At 40.3% G+C, this 25,746-nt stretch overlaps 1 protein-coding gene across 3 annotated transcripts in view; it reads left to right on the top strand.

The window, feature by feature from the left end:
- Positions 1–25,075, top strand: part of LOC134346019 (tryptophan--tRNA ligase, cytoplasmic) — a 36,355-nt gene extending 11,280 nt beyond the window's left edge. For all 3 annotated transcript variants that reach the window (XM_063047359.1, XM_063047360.1, XM_063047361.1), the window contains exons 4-11: positions 445–553; positions 1,350–1,469; positions 4,525–4,707; positions 8,668–8,768; positions 12,926–13,038; positions 13,977–14,150; positions 14,297–14,437; positions 24,772–25,075. In XM_063047359.1, coding sequence (XP_062903429.1) covers positions 445–553; positions 1,350–1,469; positions 4,525–4,707; positions 8,668–8,768; positions 12,926–13,038; positions 13,977–14,150; positions 14,297–14,437; positions 24,772–24,930 — 1,100 coding nt within the window. In that variant the 3' untranslated portion in view covers positions 24,931–25,075. The remainder of the gene's footprint in view (positions 1–444; positions 554–1,349; positions 1,470–4,524; positions 4,708–8,667; positions 8,769–12,925; positions 13,039–13,976; positions 14,151–14,296; positions 14,438–24,771) is intronic.
- The last annotated feature ends 671 nt before the right edge of the window (positions 25,076–25,746 follow it).

Raw genomic sequence — 25,746 nt, forward strand, 5'->3', positions numbered from 1 at the left:
CAGGTACAGACCCAGAGCTATCAAATGTTCCTCGTATGGTAACCCTTTCATTCCTGGAATCATCCTCGAGAACCTCCTCTGGACCCTCTCTAATGCCAGCATATCTTTTTTAAGATGAGGGTCCAAAACTGTTCACAATACTCAAGGTGAGGCCTCACCAGTGCCTTATAAAGTAGAAAACTGTTTCAAGGCACTTAAAATTCTCAGAATACAGTAGTTTGTTATCATATACAGGCATTTCTCCCTTACTGAGCATTGGCAATTGCCTTTGGGCATTATTATTGATGACAATGGAACTTAATTGTAGCAATTTGCTATACAGAGCAAGAAAATAACTTTAGTCTTATCATTTAACTATTATTTGGGTTATTTAATATCTGTATCATGATACTGTAATGTTGCATTGCTTTAGCATAATAATTGTGAAAACTTCATTATTTTCAGTTCGGTTTGGAAGCAGCAAAATTGATCAGGCATTGATTGAACGGTTAGAACAACTCACTGGTCAAAAAGCTCATTACTTTCTCCGAAGAGGAATCTTCTTTTCTCATCGGTTGGCAAGTTTTTTTAAATCTCTATTCAGTGAAAAATCAATGATGAGAATCATTCTATAAAATGTATGTTTTAGTCACAACCAGGGAACAGTCTATTTAAGTTATTACAATGACAAGTGACATTTTCTAAATTTGTCCATGCAGTAGATTTTCTTTAATTTTGAGCTACTTTTCCAGTTCCAAGCAAATTGCTTCAAATGTTGGAAATCTGAATTAAAAACAGGAAATGCTGGAAGTACATGACACATTAAGCAGTATTGTGATAAGAGAAATAACTGGATTTGTTTAGATGGAAGATTACTCTATTTCCTTCTCCATATATTATACTTGATCTTAGTATTTCTACATTGTTTCTTTTTGCAGATTGTGCACATTTTTGTGGGGAATTTTTCAATATCTTTTGATTCTGCTTTATGTTACTGTGTTTGCTTTATACTTTATCCCTGCATTCTGTTTGGAGGGGAAAGCCACATGCTATCATAATATACATCTTTTGTGTTGGTAATTGCTATAAACTGTCACTTTAGTAAAAAATAATTAGTGTATTCTTAAAAACTCTTTTACCATTACTGGAGACATACATTTAGCCGTTATACTTCAATGTACCTGAAAAAGAACAGGTTTTGCTTTGTAGTGAATATTTATGTCAATATATTAAGGTATGGAATGCAATGTAGACTTCAGATAATTGTGATGAATCAATATAATTGCTTCTCAACTCTTTCTAAATAGTTTTTGAGTTGTAAAGCTGTTTTAGTTGTATTTTTGAACTTATGAGTTGATCATGTTTTAAAGGGATATGCAGCAGATCCTTGATGCTTTTGAAACAAAGAAATCCTTTTACCTGTATACAGGGCGTGGCCCTTCATCAGAGGCCATGCACGTGGGTCATCTTACCCCATTCATCTTCACAAAGTAAGTACGTCTGCTGAGATAATAACCCCAGAACATGCATCTTATACTTAATTGCAGTTATTTTAATATGCATTTGGGAACAGCCATCTAAACTGCTCTATTAATGTCAGCGCATATCTGTGTGACAGAACTACAGATACCATTGAACATCTGAATGTTTGCCATAACACTTTACGACGAATTATTGAGAAAATCCATTCTGTATTTTATAACCAGTTTTATAGAGATAGGATATAAAGATTTGCATTTATATTGTGCCAATCAAAACCCTTTTAAAACCAACTACAGTTTCTTTTTACAGTCAACTCAGTAATTTGAAAGTGAAATCACTGTTGTAATATAGGAATTGCACTTGCCAGTTTGTCCACAGCAAGAACTTTCAAGGAGCAATATGATAATGATTAGAAATATATTTCAGAAATGTGGAGTGAAGGATAGTTATTGGCTATGACACTACTCTTCAAACTGGGTTTTCTTGTATCCATCTTATTGTGATGTTTCTTATTTAACATCTGAAATATAGAATATAGTTCCTCTGCCATTACCGTGTGCTGTCGTCACTGCACTGGAGTATTAGCCTACATTTTTGAACTCAAGACTCCTGAATAAATTTAGATAAAACCGTAAGACATAGGAGCCATTCAGCTCATCAAGTCTATTCCTCCGTTCTATTATGGCTGTTTTGTTACCCCACTCAACTCCTTTTTCCATCATTTCCCTGTAATATTTGACACCCTTACTAATCAAGAATCTATCAACCTCTGCTTTACATATCTTTGCTGATGATACAAAAGTTGGGGGTGTTGTGGATTGTTTGGAGGGTTGTCAGGTTACAACGGGACATCGATAGATGCAGAACTGGGCTGAGAAGTGGCAGATGGAGTTCAACCCAGTTAAGTGTGAGGTGGTTCATTTTGGTAGGTCAAATATGATGGCAGAATATAGTATTAATGATAAGAATCTTGGTAGTGCGGAGGTTCAAAGGGATCTTGGGGTCCGAGTCCATAGGACACTCAAAGCTGCTGCGCAGGTTGACCCTGTGGCATACCGTGTATTGGCCTTCATCAACCGTGGGATTGAGTTCGATCCGAGAGGTAATGCTACAGCTATATAAGACCCTGGTCAGACCCCACTTGGAGTACTGTTCCCAGTTCTGGTCACCTCACTACAGGAAGGATGTAGAAACTATAGAAAGGGGGATGTTGCCTGGATTGGGGAGCCTGCCTTATGAGAATAGGTTGAGTGAACTTGGCCTTTTCTCCTTGGAGAGATGGAGGATGAGAGGTGACCTTATAGAGGTGTATAAGATGATGAGAGGCATTGATCGTGTGGATAACTAGAGGGTTTTTCCTAGGGCTTAAATGGCTAAGACAAGTGGGGCATAGTTTTAAGATGCTTGGAAGTAGGTACAAAAGGGATGTCAGAGGCAAATTTTTCACAGAGTGGTGGGTGCGTGGAATGCACTGCTGGCGAAGGTGGTAAAGGTGGATACAATAGGGTCTTTTAAGAGACTCTTAGATAGGTACATGGAGCTTAGAAAAATAGAGGGCAATGCAGTAGGGAAATTCTAGGCAGCTTCTAGAGTAGGTTACATGGTTGGCACAACATTGTGGGCCGAAGGGCCTGTAATGCACTGTAGGTTTTCTATGTTCTATATACCCAATGACCTAGCCTCCACAGGCTTCTGTGGCAATGAATTCCACAGATTAACTACGCTCTGACTAAAAAAATTACTCCTTATTTCCGTTCTAAAGGGAAACCTGTCTATCCTGAGGCTGTGCCCTCTGCTCCTAGACTCCCCCACCATAGGAAACATCCTCTCCATGTCCACTCTGTCTAGGCCAGGGGTTCCCAACTTGGGGTCCATGGACCCTCCTGGTTAATGGTAGGGCTCCAAGGCATTAAAAAAAGGCATAAAAACTCCTGATCTAAGTCTTTCAACCTTCAATAGGTTTCAATGAGATTCCCTCTTCATTCTTCTAAACTCAAGTGACTACAGGCCCAGAGCCATAAAATGCTTCTCATATGTTAACTCTTTCATTCCCAGGATTCTTGTAAAACTCTGAACCCTCTCCAAAACTGCTCATAGTACTCCAAGTACAATCTGACCAATGCCTTATAAAGCCTCAGTATTACATCCTTGCTTTTATATTCTAGTCCTCTGGAAATGAATGCTAACTTTGTATTGGCTTCCTTACTACCTGCATCATTTTGCAAGTAAGCCATTAGGGAATCCTGCATTAGGACTCCCAAGTCCTTTTGCACCTCTAATTTCTGAATTTCATCCTTGTTTAGAAAATAGTCTGTGTCTTTATTCCTTCTACCAACTGGCATGACCATACTCTTCTCTATACTGTATTCCATCTACCATTTCTTTGACCATTGTCCTAATTTGCCTACATCCTTCTGTAGACTCCCTGCTTCTTCAACAATACATGTCCCTCCACCTATCATTGTATCGTCCGCAAACCTGGTCACAAAGATCTGAAACCTTGTGACTCAGCAAGACTAGACATAATTTCAAAGAGCTGTATTTAAAAATAAATGTGCATTTACATTATTTTAGTGGAATCAGAGAGACATATCATGTTGTATGGCCTGAATATGGTTAGCCACACAGGAAATCTAGATGTCATTGCTACATATCTTCTAATTATCTTATTCCAATTAAGTCAGGACTTCAAGGTAACTCTCTTGTTATTAGGACTTGTGTGACATTGCTCGATAATGTTCTGACTCAAAAGAAATCAAATGCAGCATTACAGCTATTGACCTTATCCATTAATATGCACATGTTGGGTCAGTAACATCATTTTATTAAAAAAAAACCTGTGCCCTAAAAGCATGATGCAATATTTCACCATTTTGATCTGCAGAGAATGCTGTAACTTCAACATGGCTTTTAAAATTTGAAATGTGTTTAATTTGTTCTTTTGAAAGTATTTCCAAACTGTTTAAAAATATATATAATGGAAGTTATAATCCATTGCATTTTCAATTTGTAGATTTTCATTTTGTAAAAGCTTGTTTATTTTGAGATATTTCTATTATATAGGTGGCTGCAAGATGTTTTCAATGTACCTCTTGTAATTCAGTTGACTGATGATGAGAAATACCTGTGGAAAGACATAACACTAGAGCAAGCCTATAAATATAGTATTGAGAATGCTAAAGACATCATTGCTTGTGGCTTTGATCTGAATAAAACCTTTATCTTCTCCGATCTGGATTATATGGGGTATGTTCATAGTTCTATTACAAATGTATTTTCATTAGAGTTTTTCTTTAGAATAATAGTTTTTATGTAAATGTGAGGAGCAGTAGTGATGTCTTGGCTTTGATTTTAATAAAAAGTCTTAACACAGAAATATAATGAGAACAAACAGATAATGGGGATTGTACTTGTTGTTTCAGCTGGGGAGTTACTTCCCAAAAAAATTGTTGAATTAGTAGCTGATTGCATTTCTTACTCTAATGGCTAGAAGATCAATTTTGCTGAATTGGAAAGCGATTAACCCTCCTACGGTATTTAATTGGTTTTCACAAACTATGGTATGTTTGAATTTGGAAAAAAATTAGAAGTGCGGTTTATGACCCTTCCATTAGATTTGAAAAAACTTGGAGGCCATTCATTCAGCATTTTCATTTGATGTAATTTGACCATTTCCAAACTTGTTTTATTTCTCTGTACTGTTGGTTGAGAGGAATGGAGTCGTCGACACTAAGGTTTTCTTCTTTCCCATTTTCAAGTTGTTAGTATTGCCCAAGTCTTTTAGTTTAGTTGACTAATTCTGTTTAGTTTTTTTGGGGGGATGGGGTTTGTTTTTTTCTTCTTTTTCATGATTCTTCTTCAGTTTTTTTTTTGCTTTGTATTATTCACTATTATTCTGCACGATTGGGAGCTTTGTTAATTTTCACTATTTGGTTTTACAATTACTCATCTTAAATGTAACAATGCATCTCCTACTACTTGTATTTTTGCTTTGTTATGTTTTCATTCTATGAAATTAACAAAAAGATTGAAAGAGAGAGAGTTAGTAGATTACGCAATAGTTTGCCTGCAGCAGAGAGGAAAGTCACTGCAGAGGGGGAATTTGTTCAGCAAAAAATGTTATGGTATATGTAAATTTGTAAAATGAAAAATTATGAAGATGTTTAACTCAAAAATAATGCCACTGAAGTGAATTAAATTAGTGTGCTTATCACTAAATTATTAATACTTGCACATCTCCTAATCTTGCAAAATGAGGATGAGCTTCCATATTTAAAAATGTAAACACGAGGAATTCTGCAGATGCTGGAAATTCAAGCAACACACATCAAAGTTGCTGGTGAACGCAGCAGGCCAGGCAGCATCTCTAGGAAGAGGTACAGTCGATGTTTCAGGCCAAGACTGTTCATCAGGACTAGGGTCTCGAGGCCTTCTGCGTTCACCAGCAACTTTGATGTGTGTTGCTTGAGCTTCCATATTGATTGAATTGCTCGTCCACACAGCCAGTACTGATTCTATGGACCAAATGTATCCTCCTGCACTGTTAACCATGATACATGTGATAGATCATTTATGAAGCATAGAAGTGATTCATCACTGAATAAACTTTCCTTTTGTGATTTTGTTAGTTAATTTAAAAGCCTCTATTTCCATTAAATATAAGGAGCTCTTTTTAAAAAACAAAGATTAAGATTAGCTTTATTTGTCACATGTACATCAAAACATTGGGTGAAGTTTGTGTCAAATCAAATCAGCAAGGATTATGCTGGGCACAAATGTGGCCACATTTCTACCACCAACCTAGCATGCCCACAACTCACTAAGCCTAGCCGTACAGTTTTGGAGTGTGGGAGGAAACTAGAGTACCCAGAGGAAACCCACCTGGTCGGTCATGGGAAGAAAATGCTAACTCCTTACAGTTACACAAACAACAGGAATTCTGCAGATGCTGGAAATTCAAGCAACACACATCAAAGTTGCTGGTTACGCAGCAGGCCAGGAGGCATCTCTAGAAAGAGGTACAGTCGACGTTTCAGGCCGAGACCCTTTGTCAGGACTAACTGAAGGAAGAGTTAGTAAGAGATTTGAAAGTTGGAGGGGGAGGGGGAGATCCAAAATGATAGGAGAAGACAGTAGGGGGAGGGATGGAGCCAAGAGCTGGACAGGTGATTGGCAAAGGGGATATGAGAGGATCATGGGACAGGAGGTCCGGGAAGAAAGACAAGGGGGGGGGGAACCCAGAGGATGGGCAAGGGGTATATTCAGAGGGACAGAGGGAGAAAAAGGAGAGTGAGAGAAAGAATGTGTGTATAAAAATAAGTAACAGATGGGGTATGAGGGGGAGGTGGGGCATTAGCGTAAGTTAGAGAAGTCGATGTTCATGCCATCAGGTTGGAGGCTACCCAGACGGAATATAAGGTGTTGCTCCTCCAACCTGAGTGTGGCTTCACCTTTACAGTAGAGGAGGCCGTGGATAGACATGTCAGAATGGGAATGGGATGTGGAATTAAAATGTGTGGCCACTGGGAGATCCTGCTTTCTCTGGCGGACAGAACTCTTTACAGTTAGCAGCTTGAATTGAGCGCTGATCTTGCAGCCAGTGCTATGAAACATGGGCTAACCACTCCACCCCACTTCATCTACTTTTTATAATTCATTGACCAAAGAGGGGAAATACGATGGGAAACATAAGGCTACTTGCTTGTGGAACTTATGCCTTTATAAATCTCATATTTCATATTTTGTTATGCAATCAACCCCCTAACTCTATGATTTCAGTGCAAACCAATTACTCCCAATTATTTTCCCTGTAATATACTGTATGCTTTCTCACAAACTCATCGATTCTCTCCTCCCTGATTCTTCAAACACCCATCTACTTTTGGAGTAATTTTCAGAACCCATTGAACTTGATCATCAGCACATTTGGGACAACACACCATCTACTGGAAGGACATCACAGCACAACATCATGGGCCAAATGACTTGTATTGTGCTGTACCATTCTATGTTTTAACTCAGCAGGTCAAGCAGCATTGTTGGGAGGAGAAATACTGTCAACATTTCAGGCCAAAACCTTGCATTAAGGCAAAGAATGGAGAGGCGAGTTAGCCAGCATTGAGAAGAGAAGGGCAGTGGCAAGAAAGGAATCCAAGGTGAACTGAGAAGGAGTGTAAGGTGACAGGCAGAGAGGGGAGGTGTGTGGGGGTGGAGTTGGGAGACGGTGGCAGTGAATGGTAGATGGAAGCAGATGGAGAGAGGAAAAACAGATTGAGCATGGTGGGAGTATATCTGGGATATGGGGGGCTTGGGTTGTGATGGGGAAAACCGGAGCCCTTGAGTAAAACCCACACGGTCACAGGGAGAATGTACAAATTCCACACAGTCGGGATCTAAGATTAAGGTTGAAGCCTTGTCATTAGAACTGTAAGACAACAGCACTACCTAATATACCATAGTGCCTTTTCGTTTGTCTTGTGAACCAGCTATCCCATACTTGCAAAATTGCTGGAATGGACCTGGTTCCAAGCCTCCCTTCTGCCCAAATCATACCATACAACTGGCTACTGGAGGTAGCTGAGGTCAACAGGACATGGCCTTCCCTTTCTGTGCATCCTCACCATGATATTAAAATGAACGGTACATGGGAGCTCCGGTACGTTACCAGAGAATATTACGTAGGAAATAGGTGTAGGAGTGAGCTATTTAGTCCTTCTTTCCTGCATACTATTTAGTACATTCGAGGCTGATCATCCACTTCAGTACATGTTCATCATGAGTATCCTCCCTGTATCTAGTCTGTCTTATACTGTTATAATTTTATAGATTCTATGAGATCTTCATTCATTCTTCCATACTCCAGTGAATAAGGACTCAACATATCCAATTTATCTTCATATATCAATCCTGCCATCTCAAGAAATTAATATAATAAACATTATTTTTTATTGTTATTGAGCCAGTACATTCCAACTCAGATAAAGACGCCAAAAACTTTACCAGAAACTAGATTGGTTTTCAGCAAGGCCCTGTATAGCTGTTACAAGATATACTTGTGCTCTAAATGTAAGTGTACCATTCACCTTATCAGCAACTTATTGCATTTGAGATACATGGCTATTAAGAAATCTGCTAAACCACCATTTTATATATAAGCTTTTACCCAAAGAGACTGCATTTAATATCTTAATTCTTGTTTTGTTATAGGCAGAGCCCAGGTTTCTATCATAATGTGGTTAAAGTCCAGAAACATGTTACTTTCAATCAAGTGAAGGGAATCTTCGGATTTGGGGATAGTGATTGTATAGGTAAGATTGGCATTGCTTATTTTCCAAGTTAAGATGTTTATCAGTTGGTGAACCTACCATTGTACTTTAATGTTTAATTTACATATTGGACATCCTGTGCTCATAAAAGGGGCAATCTTACTGTGTCTTATATTCTTTTTATAATGGAAACTGCTGCCAATCCTTGGAGTTTCAAAGATAGGAGCTTCATTTCACCATGCAAATATACCTTGAGAATTTTTTTTATATTTGTGCAAGAGCCTTTGCTGTCACAATTAATGGTACTTGAGAATCCTCACATCCCATTTATCAATACTAAGACTCAGCTAATTTAAACTGAAAATGCAAATATTAGATTGTATCTGGGGAAAATCTTTTCACTGTGCAACAACAGAGCTTCTGAAGTGGCAAGAGCATGTCAGGATAGTTGACAAGAGTATTATTAAAATTGATAATGGATCACATAACCAGATGTTAGGGCAGGTGAATAATGCCTATAGCAAATTGTTAGGTTTTAAGGAGCCATTTAGAGAAGGAAAGAGAGGTGGAGAGGACATAGGGCCATTGCAACTCAAAGGCATAGCCTTCAATAATATAGGAGTTAAATATGTGTGTTCTCAATAAACCTGAATGGGAGAGGCATATGTATTTTACAGGATTATTCTGTATGGCCATGTGAAACATGTGATCACATTGACAGTATGGATAAAGTCATTGGAAGAATTCGAAAACTAATATGAGAACTTGCAGCTTCACTTAATTGGAACCATTCCAGTTTGACAAAGTGAGGGAAGATTTGGTGAAACATAGCGCCTGAGCAGTCGGGTTTTGGATAGCCTTAGGTTTATAGAGAATTAAATGAGGAAAACTAGCCAGGAATTCATTTGAAAGTACCAGAAGAAGTAACATTATGAAGGAGGAGGCATTAATGATCTTTAAGTGCATAAGGATAGATTAATCCCAGGGACCTGATCTGGTATATACTAGGACATTGTGGAAAGCAAATGAGGAGCTTGCTGATGCCCGAGCAGAGATTTTGCATCTTTGATTGACCATTGATGCTTTCCTCACCTGTATTTCCTTCATTTCCCAAACATCCGCGCTCACCCCAGCTTCCTGTTGCTTCAACAGTGATAGAGTTCCTCTTGTCCTTACTTACCACCCCATGAGCCTCCGCATCCAACACATCACTCTCTTCAATTTCCACCTTCTCCAAAGGGATTCTACCATCAAACATATTTCTATCTTCCCCCCTGCATCCCATCTTCTGCAGGATTGCTCTTTTCATGATTCCCTTGTCCTTTCATCCCTCCTCAATAATCTTCTTCCTGGCAGTTATCCCTGCATGTGGCCAAAGTGCTAGGCCTGCCTGTACACCTCCTCCCTCCCATTCATTCAGTGCCCCAAACAGTCCTTACAGGTGAGGCAATGCTTCACCTGCGAATCTGCTGGGGTCGTCTATTGTGTCCAGTGCTCCTGATGTGGCCTCCTCTACATTGAAGAGACCCGTCATAAATTGGGGGGAATGGGTTCGTCAAGTACCACTGCTCCAACCACCAAAAGCAGAACTTCCCAGTGGGCAAGCATTTTAATTCCAATTCCCATTCCCATGGCAAAATGTCAGTCTATGGCCACCTCTTGTGCTAATAAGAGGCTACCTTCAGGATAAAGGTGCAACACCTTATATTCTATCTGGGTAGCCTCCAATCTGATGGCATGAATATTGATTTACCCTCCCCCTCCACTCTCCTATTCCCCAGTCTGGTCCCTCACCTCTACTCACTTCTGTCACCTCCCCCGGGTCCCCTCCTCCTTCCCTTTCTCCTATGGTCCACTTGTTAAAGTCGAATCTGAATAAGACTCAGGAGACCAGCTTCTTATAGTTACAACAGTTTATTGTGCATCCTACTGCAGGAGTTTGAGACCCAGTAGTCAGAGGGAAGGCACGTAAGTACTGCCACCATCCAACAAGTAGACCCACTTAGTCAGGTTACAGCCATATATTTATACATAGTAAGCCCCATACATTACTGTTGCAAGGTGTTATTAGAACTGGTACTCACACCAAGTCTGTTGGAGCAAAACTTAATTACTTAGATGAGAGAGTCCACTAAATCAAGGTTTTAATTACAGATGGATGTACTGTCTATTCCTTATCAGTTATTCCCTTTGCTAGGCCCTGACTTAATTACAGACAGATATCATTCCTGTCCTTATCGGTGAGTCCTCCTCCCCCTACTTAACCGAGGGTACAATGTTATCAAACTCTCAATGTCTCTCTGCAAACCAAGGAGAACTGGTAATGAGCTTGTTTTAGCTAACTGCTGAAGACAGAGTTTAGTTCAAAAATTCCTATTCCGTCCCAATTATTCTTTTAGCCAGAGGTATTTTAGGTTCAAAATGATTTTTTTATATTCTCAATTCCTCACACTTTGCTGTCCTATCAGATTCCTTCCTCTCCAACACTTTACCTTTCCCACCCACCTGGCTTTACCTTTCACTTTTTAACTGTCCTCCTTCCCCTCACCTCACCTTTTTATTTTGGCGCCTTTCCCCTTCCTTTCCAGTCCTGAAGAAGGGTCTCAGCTCAGCTCGACTGTTTATTCATTTCCGTAGATGCTGCCTGATCTTCTGAATTTCTCCAGCATTGTGTGTGAGTTGTTTTAGATTTTCAGCATCTGCAAAATTTCTCGTATTTATAATTTTGTATCTTCATCAGCCGTAGGTGAGGTATTGGATGTCTGAGAAATACCTAATGTTTTGGCTTTAAGAAGGGCTGCACGCACAAGCAGGAAAATGTAGGCCAGGAATCTAAATTCAGTGGTGCGAAGATTAGTGAAAGGCATTCTGAGGAACAGGATATATTTGGAAAGGCAAGGACTGATCAGGGGTAGTCAGCATGGCTTTGTTCACGGGAGATCATATCTCAAAAAATTTTAGTTTTTCCACGGGGTGAACATGATAATTGACAAGCAGGACAGTAGACATTGTCTACTTAGCCTTTGATAAGGTCTCACCTAGTAGGCTGGTCCAGAAAGGTAGAATACATGGGATCCTTGGTCAGATGGCAAATTGGCTACAAAGCTGGCTTGGTCTAATAAGCAGACAGTGGTAGCAGAGGGTTTATTTTTAAATTAGAAATCTGAATCACTGGTTTGCCACAGGGATCGGTGCTAGATCCTTTATTGTTTGTCATATATATTAATGATTGAAGGAGGCATAAAGGAGTGAGATAGATCAGCTGGTTGAGTGGTGTCACAACAACAACCTTGCACTCAATGTCAGTAAGACCAAGGAATTGATTGTGGACTTCAGAAAGAGGAGGTAGAAAGAACACACACCAATCCTCATCAAGGAGTCAGTGGTGGAAAGGATGAGCAGCTTCAGGTTGCTGGGCATCAACATCCCACAGGATCTATCCTGGGCCCCATGTACTGAGGAATCACAAAGAAGGTATGTTAGTGGCTATAAGTCATTTGGAGTTTGAGGAGATTTGGCATTGTCACCAAAGACTAGCAAATTTTGACAGATGTACCATTGTGACCATTTATCTTACACCCAACTGTGATTGTGGAACCTTCCTACATACTGGTTGACACTTTTTTACATCTTTGACTACTTTTGAAAAATAATTAATTGTCCATAAAGTATTGCTGGAGTACCACATGGACCACCAGGGATTAAACAGGAGATTTTAGAAGTACAAGCATCTGTGAGTTCAGAGAGAGCTTATTCCAGGGGCAGACAGGCAGACACAAACAGTGGTAATTAGGGATTTGGATGACAAACAATGGAAGTAAGTGAACAGAGAACATCAGCCTGTGATTGGGATGAGACCACATGAGAATGGATGACTCAAGTTTCTGTATTGTGAAATTTACTTGGAGGGAGGGAGTAAGAAAGGATGCAAGAACAATGATTTTAAGTAGAGTGCTAGAAAAATTGAGTAGCCTTTCAAATCAGTCAATAATAAATTTCTTAGAGCAGAGTCTGAAGGAGAAATGCTGTGAGGTTATCTCTGAGAAAATGTTTATATTTGGGTGGCAATGAAAAACAACTGTTTTAATCGGGGCTATAAGATTTTTTGTGGCATATATTGTTTTTAATTCTTTTAAGTATTTGATTGCTGTCATTAAGAAACATATTTAAAACTCTTCATTTTTTTTTTAAATTGGCAGGAAAGATCAGTTTCCCTGCAATACAGGCTGCTCCGTCGTTCAGCTCCTCATTTCCACAAATCTTTAATGGCCGAAAGGATATTCAGTGTCTTATTCCATGTGCCATCGATCAGGTCAGTGCTTAATATCAAAATAAATCGTGTTTGAAAAGTGCCAATGCTTTTTATTATAAGATTGCAGAGATTGCATTATTTTTTCCACAGTATTTCAGCTTCAAGTGCACAGAATGAGATTATATTTTCTCTACAAGTCGTTATTATATACTACTGTCAGCCAAAGAGAACGGAGGCAGGCTTGATTCGTTGTCTGTGTGAAAGTGACGATTTGAAGGGGAGAAAAAAAATTTCCCTTTTTTCCGGGTTTAGTTATCTCTGAGCCAACACAATTAAAAGAGAACTATTTAGCCATTTGTCATACTACCAGTTGAGAGATCTTTTTTATTTACAAATTGGCTGCCATACTTTATTGCATCATTAACCACATTTCAGAAATAATAACCGTGCAATATGCTGGAATGTCAAAAGACCATGTAAAACTGCGCCTCTAAATAGAGAAAATATTTGTACTATTACTCTTAATAGATGCCCTTCAAGATGTTTAGAAGGTCAGTTTGGCAAAGGCTCTGTTTTGGGTAGCTTTTCACATTGGAGAACCTGCCACTTCCTTAACAAACCTAAAGAAGCACATGCCTGAGCTTGGAAGTTCAGTATGGTTTGGTATCAGCAAATGAATTGTCATCTCACCATTTGGAAGGAACACATAATAGTGCAACAAAGGTTTAGTTACATCTCTGGGTGTAGGTAATTCAGTGTAGCAAGTTTGAGTATGTTATAATTTTCAATTTGCACTTAATAAATATCGCTACATCTACGTCAGATTAGGGATTGTAAATAAGGTATGTTAAATCAAAGATTTTACTGGTCATTTCTCTTACTGCATTGATAAACTTCTAAGTGCTTAAATTAGACTCAGTAATTATTTATTAGCTCAAGAATCAGTTTTTGAGAAACAAGCTGAAGTCTTATTATTTGTGCATATGCTTTTTCCATAGGACCCTTATTTTAGGATGACAAGGGATGTTGCTCCAAGAATTGGTTATTCAAAACCAGCATTGTTGCATTCCACCTTCTTCCCTGCTCTGCAGGGAGCACAAACAAAGATGAGTGCCAGTGACCCCAACTCTTCCATCTTCCTTACAGATACCCCAAAGCAAATCAAAACAAAGGTAATGTTCCTCATAGATATAAACTCATGTCCATATTTGTTGGTCAAATGAGGAATCGAAGATGTTTTGCATTACTATTCTTTGAAATTAAAATTTCAAATTATACAACGTCAATGTACTTAATTCTTATTTTTTGTTTCACTCAGATCAACAAGCATGCATTTTCAGGAGGTAAAGATACTATTGAAGAGCATCAGCGTCTTGGTGGCAATTGTGAAGTGGATGTATCTTATTTGTACTTGAGGTTTTTCCTGGAAGATGATGAGAGATTGGACAAGATAAAGCAGGTCAGCAGAGTTTATTAAAAACTTAATTTTATTCATTTCAGTCCCCTAAAATGATAATGTTACATAACAACTTTGTCATGTAAAGGGTGGTTGATGGTCAGTGCAAACTCTCTGGGTCTAAGGGCCTGTTTTTGGGCCCGCTCTCTGATTCTTTGATGAACTTATTTTCACCAAAATACAATACAAAAATCACAAGTAAACAGGAACTGAAGTAGGCTGCCTGCCTGCCATTCAATGTGATCATGACAGATCTGTCCCAGGCCTACATAGCCCTCAATTCCTTAATCTTAAAACAAAATCTACCTGCTCTTTAAATACATTCAGTGATCTACTTCCACACGTGCAGTATTCCAGAGATTCAGCACCTTCTGTGGCAGCTCACATCCCTTCACTTGAGACTCTACCACAGGTTAGGGCAACTCAACATTTGCTCTGTCATGCCCTCATAGAAAAAAGGTGATGCAACTGAAACATACATATATAGGATTTCATATGTTTCATTTAGATCAGCTGTCGTCTCAACTTTAAAGAATACCATCTAATCTTTTAGCCATTATGACAGGACAACCCAGGAGTTAGCCTCATGAATTGCATTTGAACGGCAGCCAATCAGAAATCGGGAGCGAGCAACCCAGCACTTTGTGTGAGTTTTGGTATTTGAACAATGACAGTCAGAGGTCAGGATTCATTAGCAAAACCAAATAAAAATAAGGCAAGGGGAAGTGGAGTGGCCTTTGTCAGAGTAGACAGTGTTAGAGTGGGGATTTTAGGCTTTAGATCTTTGAGGCTCGATTGTGAGAAGGCAAAAAGCTGTAGGTAGATTTTTTTCCAGTTTATTTATTGTTTCCTTCTTTATAACTGCACAGTTAGAGCAGTAGGGATGCCAGGCAGGATAGTTGAATGATCCTCTTGCGGGATGTGGGAAGGCAGAGAGATCTCCGGTGTCCAGAACAACTATAACTGGTGAGGTACTGGAGGATTAAAGGATAGCTAATGTTGTTGGCTGTTTAAGAAAAGCTTGAAGAATAAACCAGGAAATTATAGGCCAGTGAGCCTGACATAAGTAGTGGGAAGGTTATTGGAAGGTATCCCAAGGGACCAGATATATATGAGTATTTGAATATACAGGGACTGATTAGGGATAATCAGAATGGCTTTGTGCATGGTAGATCTTATTTTACCAGTCTTGTAGACTTTTATCAAGGAAGTTACCAGGAAAGTTGATGAAGGCAAGGCTATGGACATTGTCTATGTGGACTTTAGCAAGGGATTTGACAAGGTCCCCAGTGGGAGGTTGGTCAAGAGGTTCAGTTACTTGGCATTCAAGATGAAGTAGTAAATTGGATTAGACATTGGCTTTGTGGTAGAAGCCAGAAAGTGGTAGTAGATGGTTGCCTCTCTGACTGGAGGCCTGTGACCAGTGGAATGATCTGGATGATAATGTGGTTAACTGAATGAACAAACTTTTTTAGATTAGATGATGAGGACACTCAGTCCTCGTTTATTGTCATTTAGAAATGCATGTATTAAAAAATGATACAATGTTCCTCCAGTATGATATCACAGAAACACAAGACAGACCAAGACTAAAACTGACAAAAACCACATAATTATAACATATAGTTACAACAGTGCAAAGCAATACCGTAACTTGATAAGAGCAGACCATGGGCATGGTAAAAAAAAGTCTCAAAGTCCCGATAGCTCCAACATCTCACGCAGACGGTAGAAGGAAGAAACGCTCCCTGCCATGAGCTTCCAGTGCCGCAAACTTGCCGATGCAGCATCCTGGAAGCACCCGACCACAGTCCGACTCTGAGTCCGCCCGAAAACTTCGAGCCTCTGACCAGCCCCCCGACACCGAGCACTGAGCGCTTCGACCCTGGCCGCCAAGCAACAGGCAATGCCGAGGATTCAGGGCCTTCCCCTCCGGAGATTTTGGATCACACAGTAGCAGTGGCAGCAAAGCAGGCATTTCAGAAGTTTCACCAGATGTTCCTCCGTGCTCTCACGTCTGCCTCCATCAAATCAGAGTTGTGCACGGCATCCTACTTGACAGATTACAGATATTCATCACCGGAGAGGCCGCGCATGCTGCGTCGCGCCGTCATCTTCTCCTCCTCGGTGTGAATGACACCAAGATTGGGCATGTAGTGGACAAGGAGGAATTCTATCAAAGCTCGCTGCGGAATCTGGATCAACTGGAGAAATGGGCTGAAAAGTGGCAGATTGAACTTAATGCAGATGATTGTGAGATGTTGCACTTTGGGAGGACCAGCCAGGGTAGGTTTTACAGAGTGAGCAGCAGGGCACTGAGGGGTGTGCTAGAATAAAGGCCCTAAATCATTGAAAGTGGCATCACGGGTAGATAGGGTTAGATATAAAGCTTCTGGCACATTGGTCTTCATAGATCAAGGTATTGATTGGAGGAGTTAGGATATTACATTGAAGTTGTATGAGATGTTTGTGAGGCCTAACTATTGTGTGCAGATTTGTTCACCTTCCTACAAGAAAGATGTAAATAAGATTGAAAGAGTACAGAGAAAATTTACAAGGATGTTGCTGGGACTGAAGGACCTGAGTTATAAGGAAAGATAGTTAGAACTTTATTCCCTAGAACAGTGGTCCCCAACCTCTGGGCCGCAGACTGATACCGGGCCACGAAGCATGCGGTAGCCAGAGTGCACCCAGCACATCTTTAAGAAAAAAGCCAAAATAAACAAGCTAATTAATTAGGTGCCGCCCGGCACGTGAATGTCGGCCCAGATCAGAGGCGATTGTGGATTTCACTTGCTCTACGCCAGGGGTCCCCAACCTTTTTTGCACTGCGGACCGGTTTAATATTGACAATATTCTTGCGGACCGGGGGTGTGGGGAGGATAGGGTTGCCAATGGACAAAAGTAGCAGTCAATACATTGTGTTTACCCCAAGAAAGACTACAATGACCATGAAGCCTTGCGCGGGCATCTGTGTGCGCATGCGTGTGCGTGCCAATTTTTTCCCCTACAAATCATTTTTGGCAATTCTGTTCGGGGGGTGGGGGAGTGTTAATCACGACTGGAATATAGGTGGTAAGTGGCTAATGCACTCAATTTCGTTTCTAAAAGGGGTTATCTAATGAATTTAATATTAAACACACAGCGCATATTTTCCTCGCTTGAATATAGTGATGTCAATTATCAGGGGAGGACAGGGGAGCTTGAAGTAGGTGTTGATCGAACTTCCAGTAGAAGTGGTAGAGGCAGGTTCGATATTATCATTTAAAGAAAAATTGGACAACTATATGGACAGGAAAGGAATGGAGGGTTATGGGCTGAGTGTAGGTCGGTGGGACTAGGTGAGAGTAGCGTTCAGCACGGACTAGAAGAGCAGAGATGGCCTGTTTCCGTGCTGTAATTGTTATATGGTTATATAAGTCACTTAATAAGTCAATAGCATCATAACATTTCAAGTAACGTTTGGATGTTAAACACACCGTACATATTTTCCCCGTACGAACATATAACATCATTGCAACCCACCAGTATCACTGAATCAGTGGGAGCCCTGGGCTTGTTTCCCTGCAACAACACGGTCCCATCGAGGGGTAATGGGAGACGGCGATACTCGAAGGGGGTTCCTTATGTCCAGTCTATTCTGCAATTTAGTTTTCGTTGCATTCATCGCAGAGATATGCTGGAAATGGAAGCAACGTTTTCAGTGCTTTCATGGCTATCTCAGGATATTCAGCCTTGACTTTGATCCAGATTGCCAGCAGAGATGTTATGTCAAACATACTTTTCAGCTTGTCGTCATTTGCAAGCTTAAGGAGTTGATCTCCTTCCCGCGTTGACATGGATGACGCGCGGGTAATGACCTCGCGTGCGTTCAAGCTCAGTGCGTGACAGGGAATGAGGGAAGGTGCAGCTGACTCATATCGCCAAATCATATTGTTTCCTCGCGGCCCGGTAGCACATGCTTTGCAGCCCAGTACTGGTCCGTGGCCCAGTAGTTGGGGACCGCTGCTCTACACGATGTTCACTCCACTTTCCAGGGCGCTGGAGCCTTTAGCTGTTCCATTGTTTGGTCGATTTAAATGCCAGCCCAGACAGGGCTGTCAGGATCGAGGTGACATGTTGAATCTACACAAACTTCTAATAAAGTATATGCGCTGCCGTGCTTTCTTTGTAATGACAGTTACGTGCTGGTCCCAGGACAGATTCTCTGACACTTTTCAGAGAGAGAAACGTCGATCCTTAATGCTGAGGAATTTAAAGTTATTGACCCTCTCCACCTCAGTTCCTCTAATGAAGACTGGCTTCTGGGCGGCACCTAATTAATTAGCTTGTTTATTTCGGCTTTTTTCTTAAAGATGTGCTGGGTGCACTCCAGCTACCGCTGCACCCCTGCATGCTTCGTGGCCCGGTATCGGTCCGCAGCCCGAAGGTTGGGGACCACTGCTCTAGAACATAGAAGAATGAGGGAGTGGGGTGTTGATAGACGTATACAAAATTATGAAGGGGATAGATAGGGTAAATGCAAGCAGGCTTTTTCCACTGAGTTTGGGTGAGATTTCAACTAGAGGTTGTGGGTTAAGGGTGAAAGATGAGATGTTTAAGGGGAAGCTGAGGGGAAACTTCTTCACAGAAGGTGATGAGAGTGTGGAATGTTTAAACGTGATTTTTAACATTTAAGAGAAGTTTGAATACGTGCATGAGTGGGAGGGGTATGGAGTGCTATAGTCTGGGTGCAGGTCGATGGGTCTTGGCAGTTTGAATAGTTTGGCGTAGACGAGATGGGCAAATGGCCTGTTTCTGTGCTGTTGCCTTCAGTTATAGTGTATACTTTCTTAAATAAGCTTTCCAAAGCTGTTCATGACTCTCCAGGTGCAGCTTCTTCAACTCCTCGCACAGCTGTAACAATATTGCCCTATATTTAATTTACAAATCCTTAGCAATAGGTAGATTGTTAATGTGCTGTTTGCTGTCTTAGTTACTGTGCTACACTTATTTGCAATTTGCATTTCATGTCCTAAGACATCTTGATCCTTCTGCTTGATTCATTTACGTTTCCTTCTATTAAGATAATAGTTTGTCTTGTTATTCCTCCTACAAGGTGCAAAATCTCAACATTCCATCTGCCAAATTTTTGTCCGCTCACGCAACTTATCCACTATGACAGAGTCTAACTATCTTTATCCTGGCATGCATTCCCATACCTTTGAGTCATTAACAAACCTGGATACTTTACACTTTGCCCTCTCCTTCAAGTCATTAATATAGACAGTGAGTAATATTGTGCACCAGCCTTTTATGTGGCACCTTATTGAATGTCTTTTGTATATCCAAATACCCTACATTTACAGGTACTCTGCTATTGATCTTCTTTGCTTTAAAGATGTAACCTGATTTCCCTTACGTAAAATCACACTGATTTGGTTTAATTACATTAAGCTTCTCTAATTGACCAGGCATTCATTTAGATACATGTTAAGGTAACTGGCCTATAATTTCCCACTTTTTGCCTCCCACCTGTCTTGTATAAAGAGTCATGTTTGCAGGGTGCCAAACTGCTGTTATTTTCCTGAAATATGGTTAGTTTTTAAAAGCTTCAATCAATGGACCTATTATTTCTGCAGCCATTCTCTTTCAAAACCTTTGATGCAGGCCATCAGATATGGTTGACTTGCCTCCCTTCGGTCTCATTATTTCCCTCCTGATGGCGATTGCTACAAGTTCTTCCATGCTGTTGGAAACTAGCCACTCTGTTTATATTTGGAATTGGAATTGGTTTATTATGTCTTCCGCCATGAATTATGTACCATTTGCTTATTTCCTGCTGTAAAATTCCCAGTCTTATTCTCCATGAGTCCTATGCTGAGCAAGCCTCTTTCTTTTGATATACCATATGTAAATAAATTCCTGCTGTTTATTTTGATATTGCTAGCCAGTTTTTTTTTTCATGATCAGCTGTCTTCCTCATCTATATACTACTAAAACTCTCATGCTCTGTCTGTCTGTTTGTCTGTTTGTGACCTCCAGTTAGTGCAAACGGTGCATTACAGCGGCACTTTTTTTGGCTAAATCAAATTAAAATGCGCTAACTTACAGAATGCAGGCAAAGTTCAGGGTTATATATTCGTATAAAATTGCTCATTCGCCAAAATAAACAGGCTCCCTTTTAACCCGAGACCCTATCGGCCATCATGGAAATCAGGACGCGACAGCCTGACGCATGCGCACGGCCAGCCTCAGCAGTGACACCTACTGGAGCAAAAGGGCAAGGCAGCTCTATTTCGAAGGGCCACATTCTGCTAATCACCATCAGCATGTGCAGGATTGGGACAGATCTAACTGCCACCCATCAATAAGAGATAATTAAATCTTATTGTAATGATGTACTTCAAGACACCCATAAAACCCTTTGCTGCCGTCAAAGGACAGCGATGACTATATCACGTCCATTTAGGAGAACGCCAGCCACATCATCAAGAATAATCAGCATCCTTTGGTGTTACTGCTTCGTATCTTCTATCCAGCATTAGGGTAAAAAAGAAATGGTCAGCCTAATTATGCCGCATGGAAAGGGAAGGGGGACATTATGGTCAAGAGATGATGCCAAACGTGGTCGGGAAGCAGCAAGGAGAGGGAGAGAACAAGAATCGGATGAGGCCAGGGCCGCAGGACTCCAGGATCAAAGAGTCAGGACAAAAAAGGTGAGAGAAGAAGAGACAGAGGAGGAGAGGCATGCACGTCTCCAGGATCAGAGACAAACAACAAACAGCAGAAGAGATGAAGAGACGGGGGATGAAAGGACTGCACGTCTCCAGAATGACAACGAGAGGCAGAAGACTGGCAGATAAACCAGAAATGATGCCATCAAAAGTGTCCTTCGTTAAATGAGGAGCAGCTATATTTGCTTTGCTATGCGTCGTTCTTCTTTAATAAACTGAGGTTTTCTACTTCCGTTTCCAAAGCAAAGCGATACCAATAGCATTCAGGAAAACTTAATGTTTATTCTGGTCACATCAGACTGCACTACCCTTCTCTCAAAGGGTGCCCCAATGGGTCACCCCGCTGTCCAGTTAGATTTTAAATCTCCTGTCTTCTGATCTACCACTACCTTTTCCCTTTCTGAATACACTGGCTTTTAATTTTATAATTTTCCTTAATTGGCTTTGTTAACCACAGTTAGATCTTTCTCACTGAGTTCATCTAGCTGAAGGCGATAAATTTCTGATGTGGTATGAAAGATCTTCTGAACATTCTCCCTCTATTCATCTACTGACATTTCTTTTAACCTATTTTCCCAATGTCTGAAGGACAGATTTTCCTTTAGACATTGGTTAATTATCCTTGCATAAGTTGAGTACACTGGTTTTGAATCAGGATGTTTATCCTCAAACTGTTACTGCATTCTACAGTGTTGTGATCAGAGCTTCATTTGCAATCCTTGAGATGTTTTATTAATCTTTCCTCATTATATATGACCAAATCTAAACTAGCCTGTTCCCAGCTGTTATAAAATAGTGCTCTAAGAAATAACCATTTAGCACTGTACAAAAAAAGTCTTTTCAACGCTATCCATGACAGTTTGATTAACAATGCATTTGCTTTCCTTACCACCGACTCAACGTACAAGTCAATCTTTAAGGAATGCTACACAAGAGCTCCCAAGTTTCTTTGCACCCCTGACTTTTTAAATTTTCTTTCTGTTTAGAAAATAGCCTATACCTTTATTCCTTCTACCAAAGCGCCTGATCATACACTTCTCTACACTATGTTCCTTCTGCCACTTCTTCACCCATTCTCCCAGTCTAAGTCCTTCTACAGACTGCTTGCATCCTCAACACTACCTGCCCCTCCACCTATCTTTATATCATCTGCAAACTTAGCCACTAAGCCATCAATTCCATCATCCAAATTGTTGACATGTAACGTGAAACGAAGCGGTCCCAATACTGACCCCTGTGGAACACCACTAGTCACCAGTAGCCAAACAGAAAAGATCTCCTTTATTCCCACTCTTTGTCTCTTGTCAGTCACCCAACCTTCTATCCATGCTTGTATCTCTCCTGTAATTTTACAGCCTCTCATCTTGTTGAGCGACCTCATATGCGGTACCTTGTCAAAGGCCTTCTGAAAATCCAGGTAAACAATATCCACTGACTCTCCTTTGTCCATCCTGCCTATAATTTCTTGAAATAATTCCAACTGATTTGTCAGGCAAGATTTCCCCTTAAGGAAACCATGCCTACTTCATCATCTGTCTCCGAGTACCCAGGAACCTCATCCGTAATAACGGACTTCAACATCTTCCCAAGCACTGAGGTGAGGCTAACCGGTCTATAATTTCCTTTCTGCTCCCTCCTCCTTTCCGAAAGAGTGGAGTGACATTTGCAATTTTCCAGTCCTCCATTCCATTCCAGAATCTAGTGATTCTTGATAGATCATTACTAATGCCGCCACAATCTCATCAGCCACCTCTTACAGAACCCTGGGGTGTAGTCCATCTGGTGCAGGTGTCTTATCTACCTTCAGATCTTTCAGTTTCCCAAGTACCTTCTCTAAATAATAGCAGCTACACTCACTTCTGCCCTCTGACACTCTTCTGGTATACGTCTAGTGTCTTCCACGGTGAAGACTGACTCAAAATACTTTTTAAATTCATATTTGCATCCTATGTCACCTCTTTCTAAGGATTTGATTTCATATTTTTTTTACCATCAGAGCCACCCCACCCCTCAAGTACTGTACGTGTACTGTATGCAGATGCAGTGGAAACCTACTAGTAGCAGCATCACTGCATTCAGATAAGGAATCTTCATCTTTGTTTTGCAGTGTTTAACTACAGATCCATTGTGTTGCATGTTTTTGCATTTATTTTCCATCTCTTTCTGTCATGCTTTGATTTTCATTCTCCTCGCTAGCCTCTGTTCTTTCGATTGATTTTCATTCGTGTCACTTGACATTTTCCCTCCTCTGGCTAGTTGAAAGGCTAGTCTATAACCCTAGTTTTTGTTTTTTTCCAGTTCAAATGAACCTTGCCCCAAATGTGCAGTTCCTTCTTTCCCCAGATGGTGCCAGTACTTCATGAATCAGAACCTATTTCTTCCACTCACCCTTGAACCTTGTGGTTACTTCTGTTATTCTATTTACCTTCTGCAGTTTACATATGACTAAAGTAATAATCTGGAGATTATCATCCTAATGGTTCTGCTTTTTCAACTTTGCTCTAACTGCTCATAATCCTTCAGCATACCCTCCTTCCCAACCCTACCTGTGACGTTAATGCCTATGTGACTGGATCCTCCCCGTCGCTCCAAGTTAATCCCCAGCCCTGGCGGAAGGCACTCAAGACTCTTTGCTGCGGAAAATAATGTCTCTTCTCCCATCTATGGTATACCCCATGACCACGTTTCTTTTTTCTCCCACTACTTGAATGACTCTCTGCATCTTGCGCTATGAACAATTTTCATATCCCCTGTAAATCCCTAGTCTTGTCCAAACACGAAGCAAGAACTTCATACCTAGTAATGGCTGAGGCTCACCCAGAACTACCCTCTAGATACACTTATCTGCCTCTTTTGCAATCATACCGTTAACTTTTAATACAGCCAACAAATAGAGAGCAGGAATTAGCAACGCCAGTGTAATATTTCGAGAATGTATCAGTTGCACAGGATTGCTAATTTAGTCCGAGGAAGTCCTGGTGATGATGCAGCTAATGAAGGATTTGCAAAAGGCATGACATAAGAGCAACTTCAAGATATCCAAATGTTTTTTTCTGCAAATGAATGACTATTAAGTATATTCGCTCTTATAATATAGCAGAAGTAGCATCGAACATGCCCAGAATAAGCTCACATTTGCAGTAATATGACTGTGTATTTATTTTATAATACTGATTGAAGGATGCATGTTTGTCAGTGGTGTGATCAGCCAGCTTCTTCACTTACACTTGAGAATGAAGATATTGCGTAACTTTAACATCCCATCTGAAAGATTAATGTGTTTAGAGCATTCCTTCAATATTACATGTTTCTGGTCATTTATTTGTAGGGGAATGCAAAAATAATTTCTCCAGTGATGTGGCTTTTGGTCTCTGCCGAAAGAGGTGTTAAAATAATTTTTAAAGAACTATTAGCTGTAAGTTGCACCTTAAGAACGTGAGCTGATGCAATGAATGGACCACAACATATTTCTAAATGAATAAAGTCGCACTGAAAGGCCGCCTTTATACATAATTATCCTAATGATTTTAATAACGTCATTTGAAGCATACACTGGTGTAGTCAATGCAGTTACATCAATGAATTTAGGATTAATTTCTTTATTATCCTTATTTCCTTTAGGATTATTCAAGTGGAAAGCTTCTTACAGGAGAACTAAAGAAAATTCTCATTGAAACACTGCAGCCTCTCATAGCAGAACACCAAGCACGACGCAAGCAGGTTACTGACGAAGTGGTAAAACAGTTCATGACCCCTCGGAAACTGGCATATAATTTTTAATGACAAGTTTTGGAATTCACATTCCTTAATGGAGAATGCAGTCCAATTTAATTCATTAAAATCTTAACATTATGAAGAAGTTCTATGTAATATGATGGACAAATGATTCAAAATCAAATAAATATCACTAAATTATAACCTGTAAGTTCCAGATCTATGGAGATAATTGCTTACTCACTCTTTGGTACATTATTAGATTGTCCTGATAAAACTTCACCCAGATCCATATAACAATTTGCCCTGATTATTTCTTATTCAAGAAGCCTACTCTTTCATAATAAATGGTTGGTCAAGAATTCTCTGCCCCAGAGGCCAAATCATTAGAGATATTTAAGGTGGAGATAGATAAATATTTGGAAGATAAAGGAATTGATACAAAGGAGTTTTTATTTCATTTATTTTTGTTTCGAGATCTGGCGCAGAACAGGCCTTTGCTAGCCTTTGAGCCGTACCTCCCTGCAACCCCTAACAAATCTGATTTAACCCTAACCTTATCACAGGACAATTTACAATGAGCAGTTAACCTACCCAGTATATCTTTGGACAGTGGGAGGAAACCAGAGGACTCGGAGAAAACCCACACATTCCATGGGGAGGACATACAGAGATTTCTCACAGAGGATGCTCTGAGGGCTTGTTTCTATGCTGTCCTTCTCTACGACACTGCTCTACCACGCTGCCAGAATAGATTTGAATTGAGGCCAGCATACATCGGCCATTCTCATATTGAATGGTGTGGTAGTCTTGAGAGGCTTGTTGGCCTACTTCTCTCCTATTTTCATCTGTTATAATTGAAAAAAGCAAGTTTAGAGTCAG

Source organism: Mobula hypostoma, chromosome 1 (assembly GCF_963921235.1).
Source record: "Mobula hypostoma chromosome 1, sMobHyp1.1, whole genome shotgun sequence".
Classification (NCBI taxonomy): Eukaryota; Metazoa; Chordata; class Chondrichthyes; order Myliobatiformes; family Myliobatidae; genus Mobula; species Mobula hypostoma.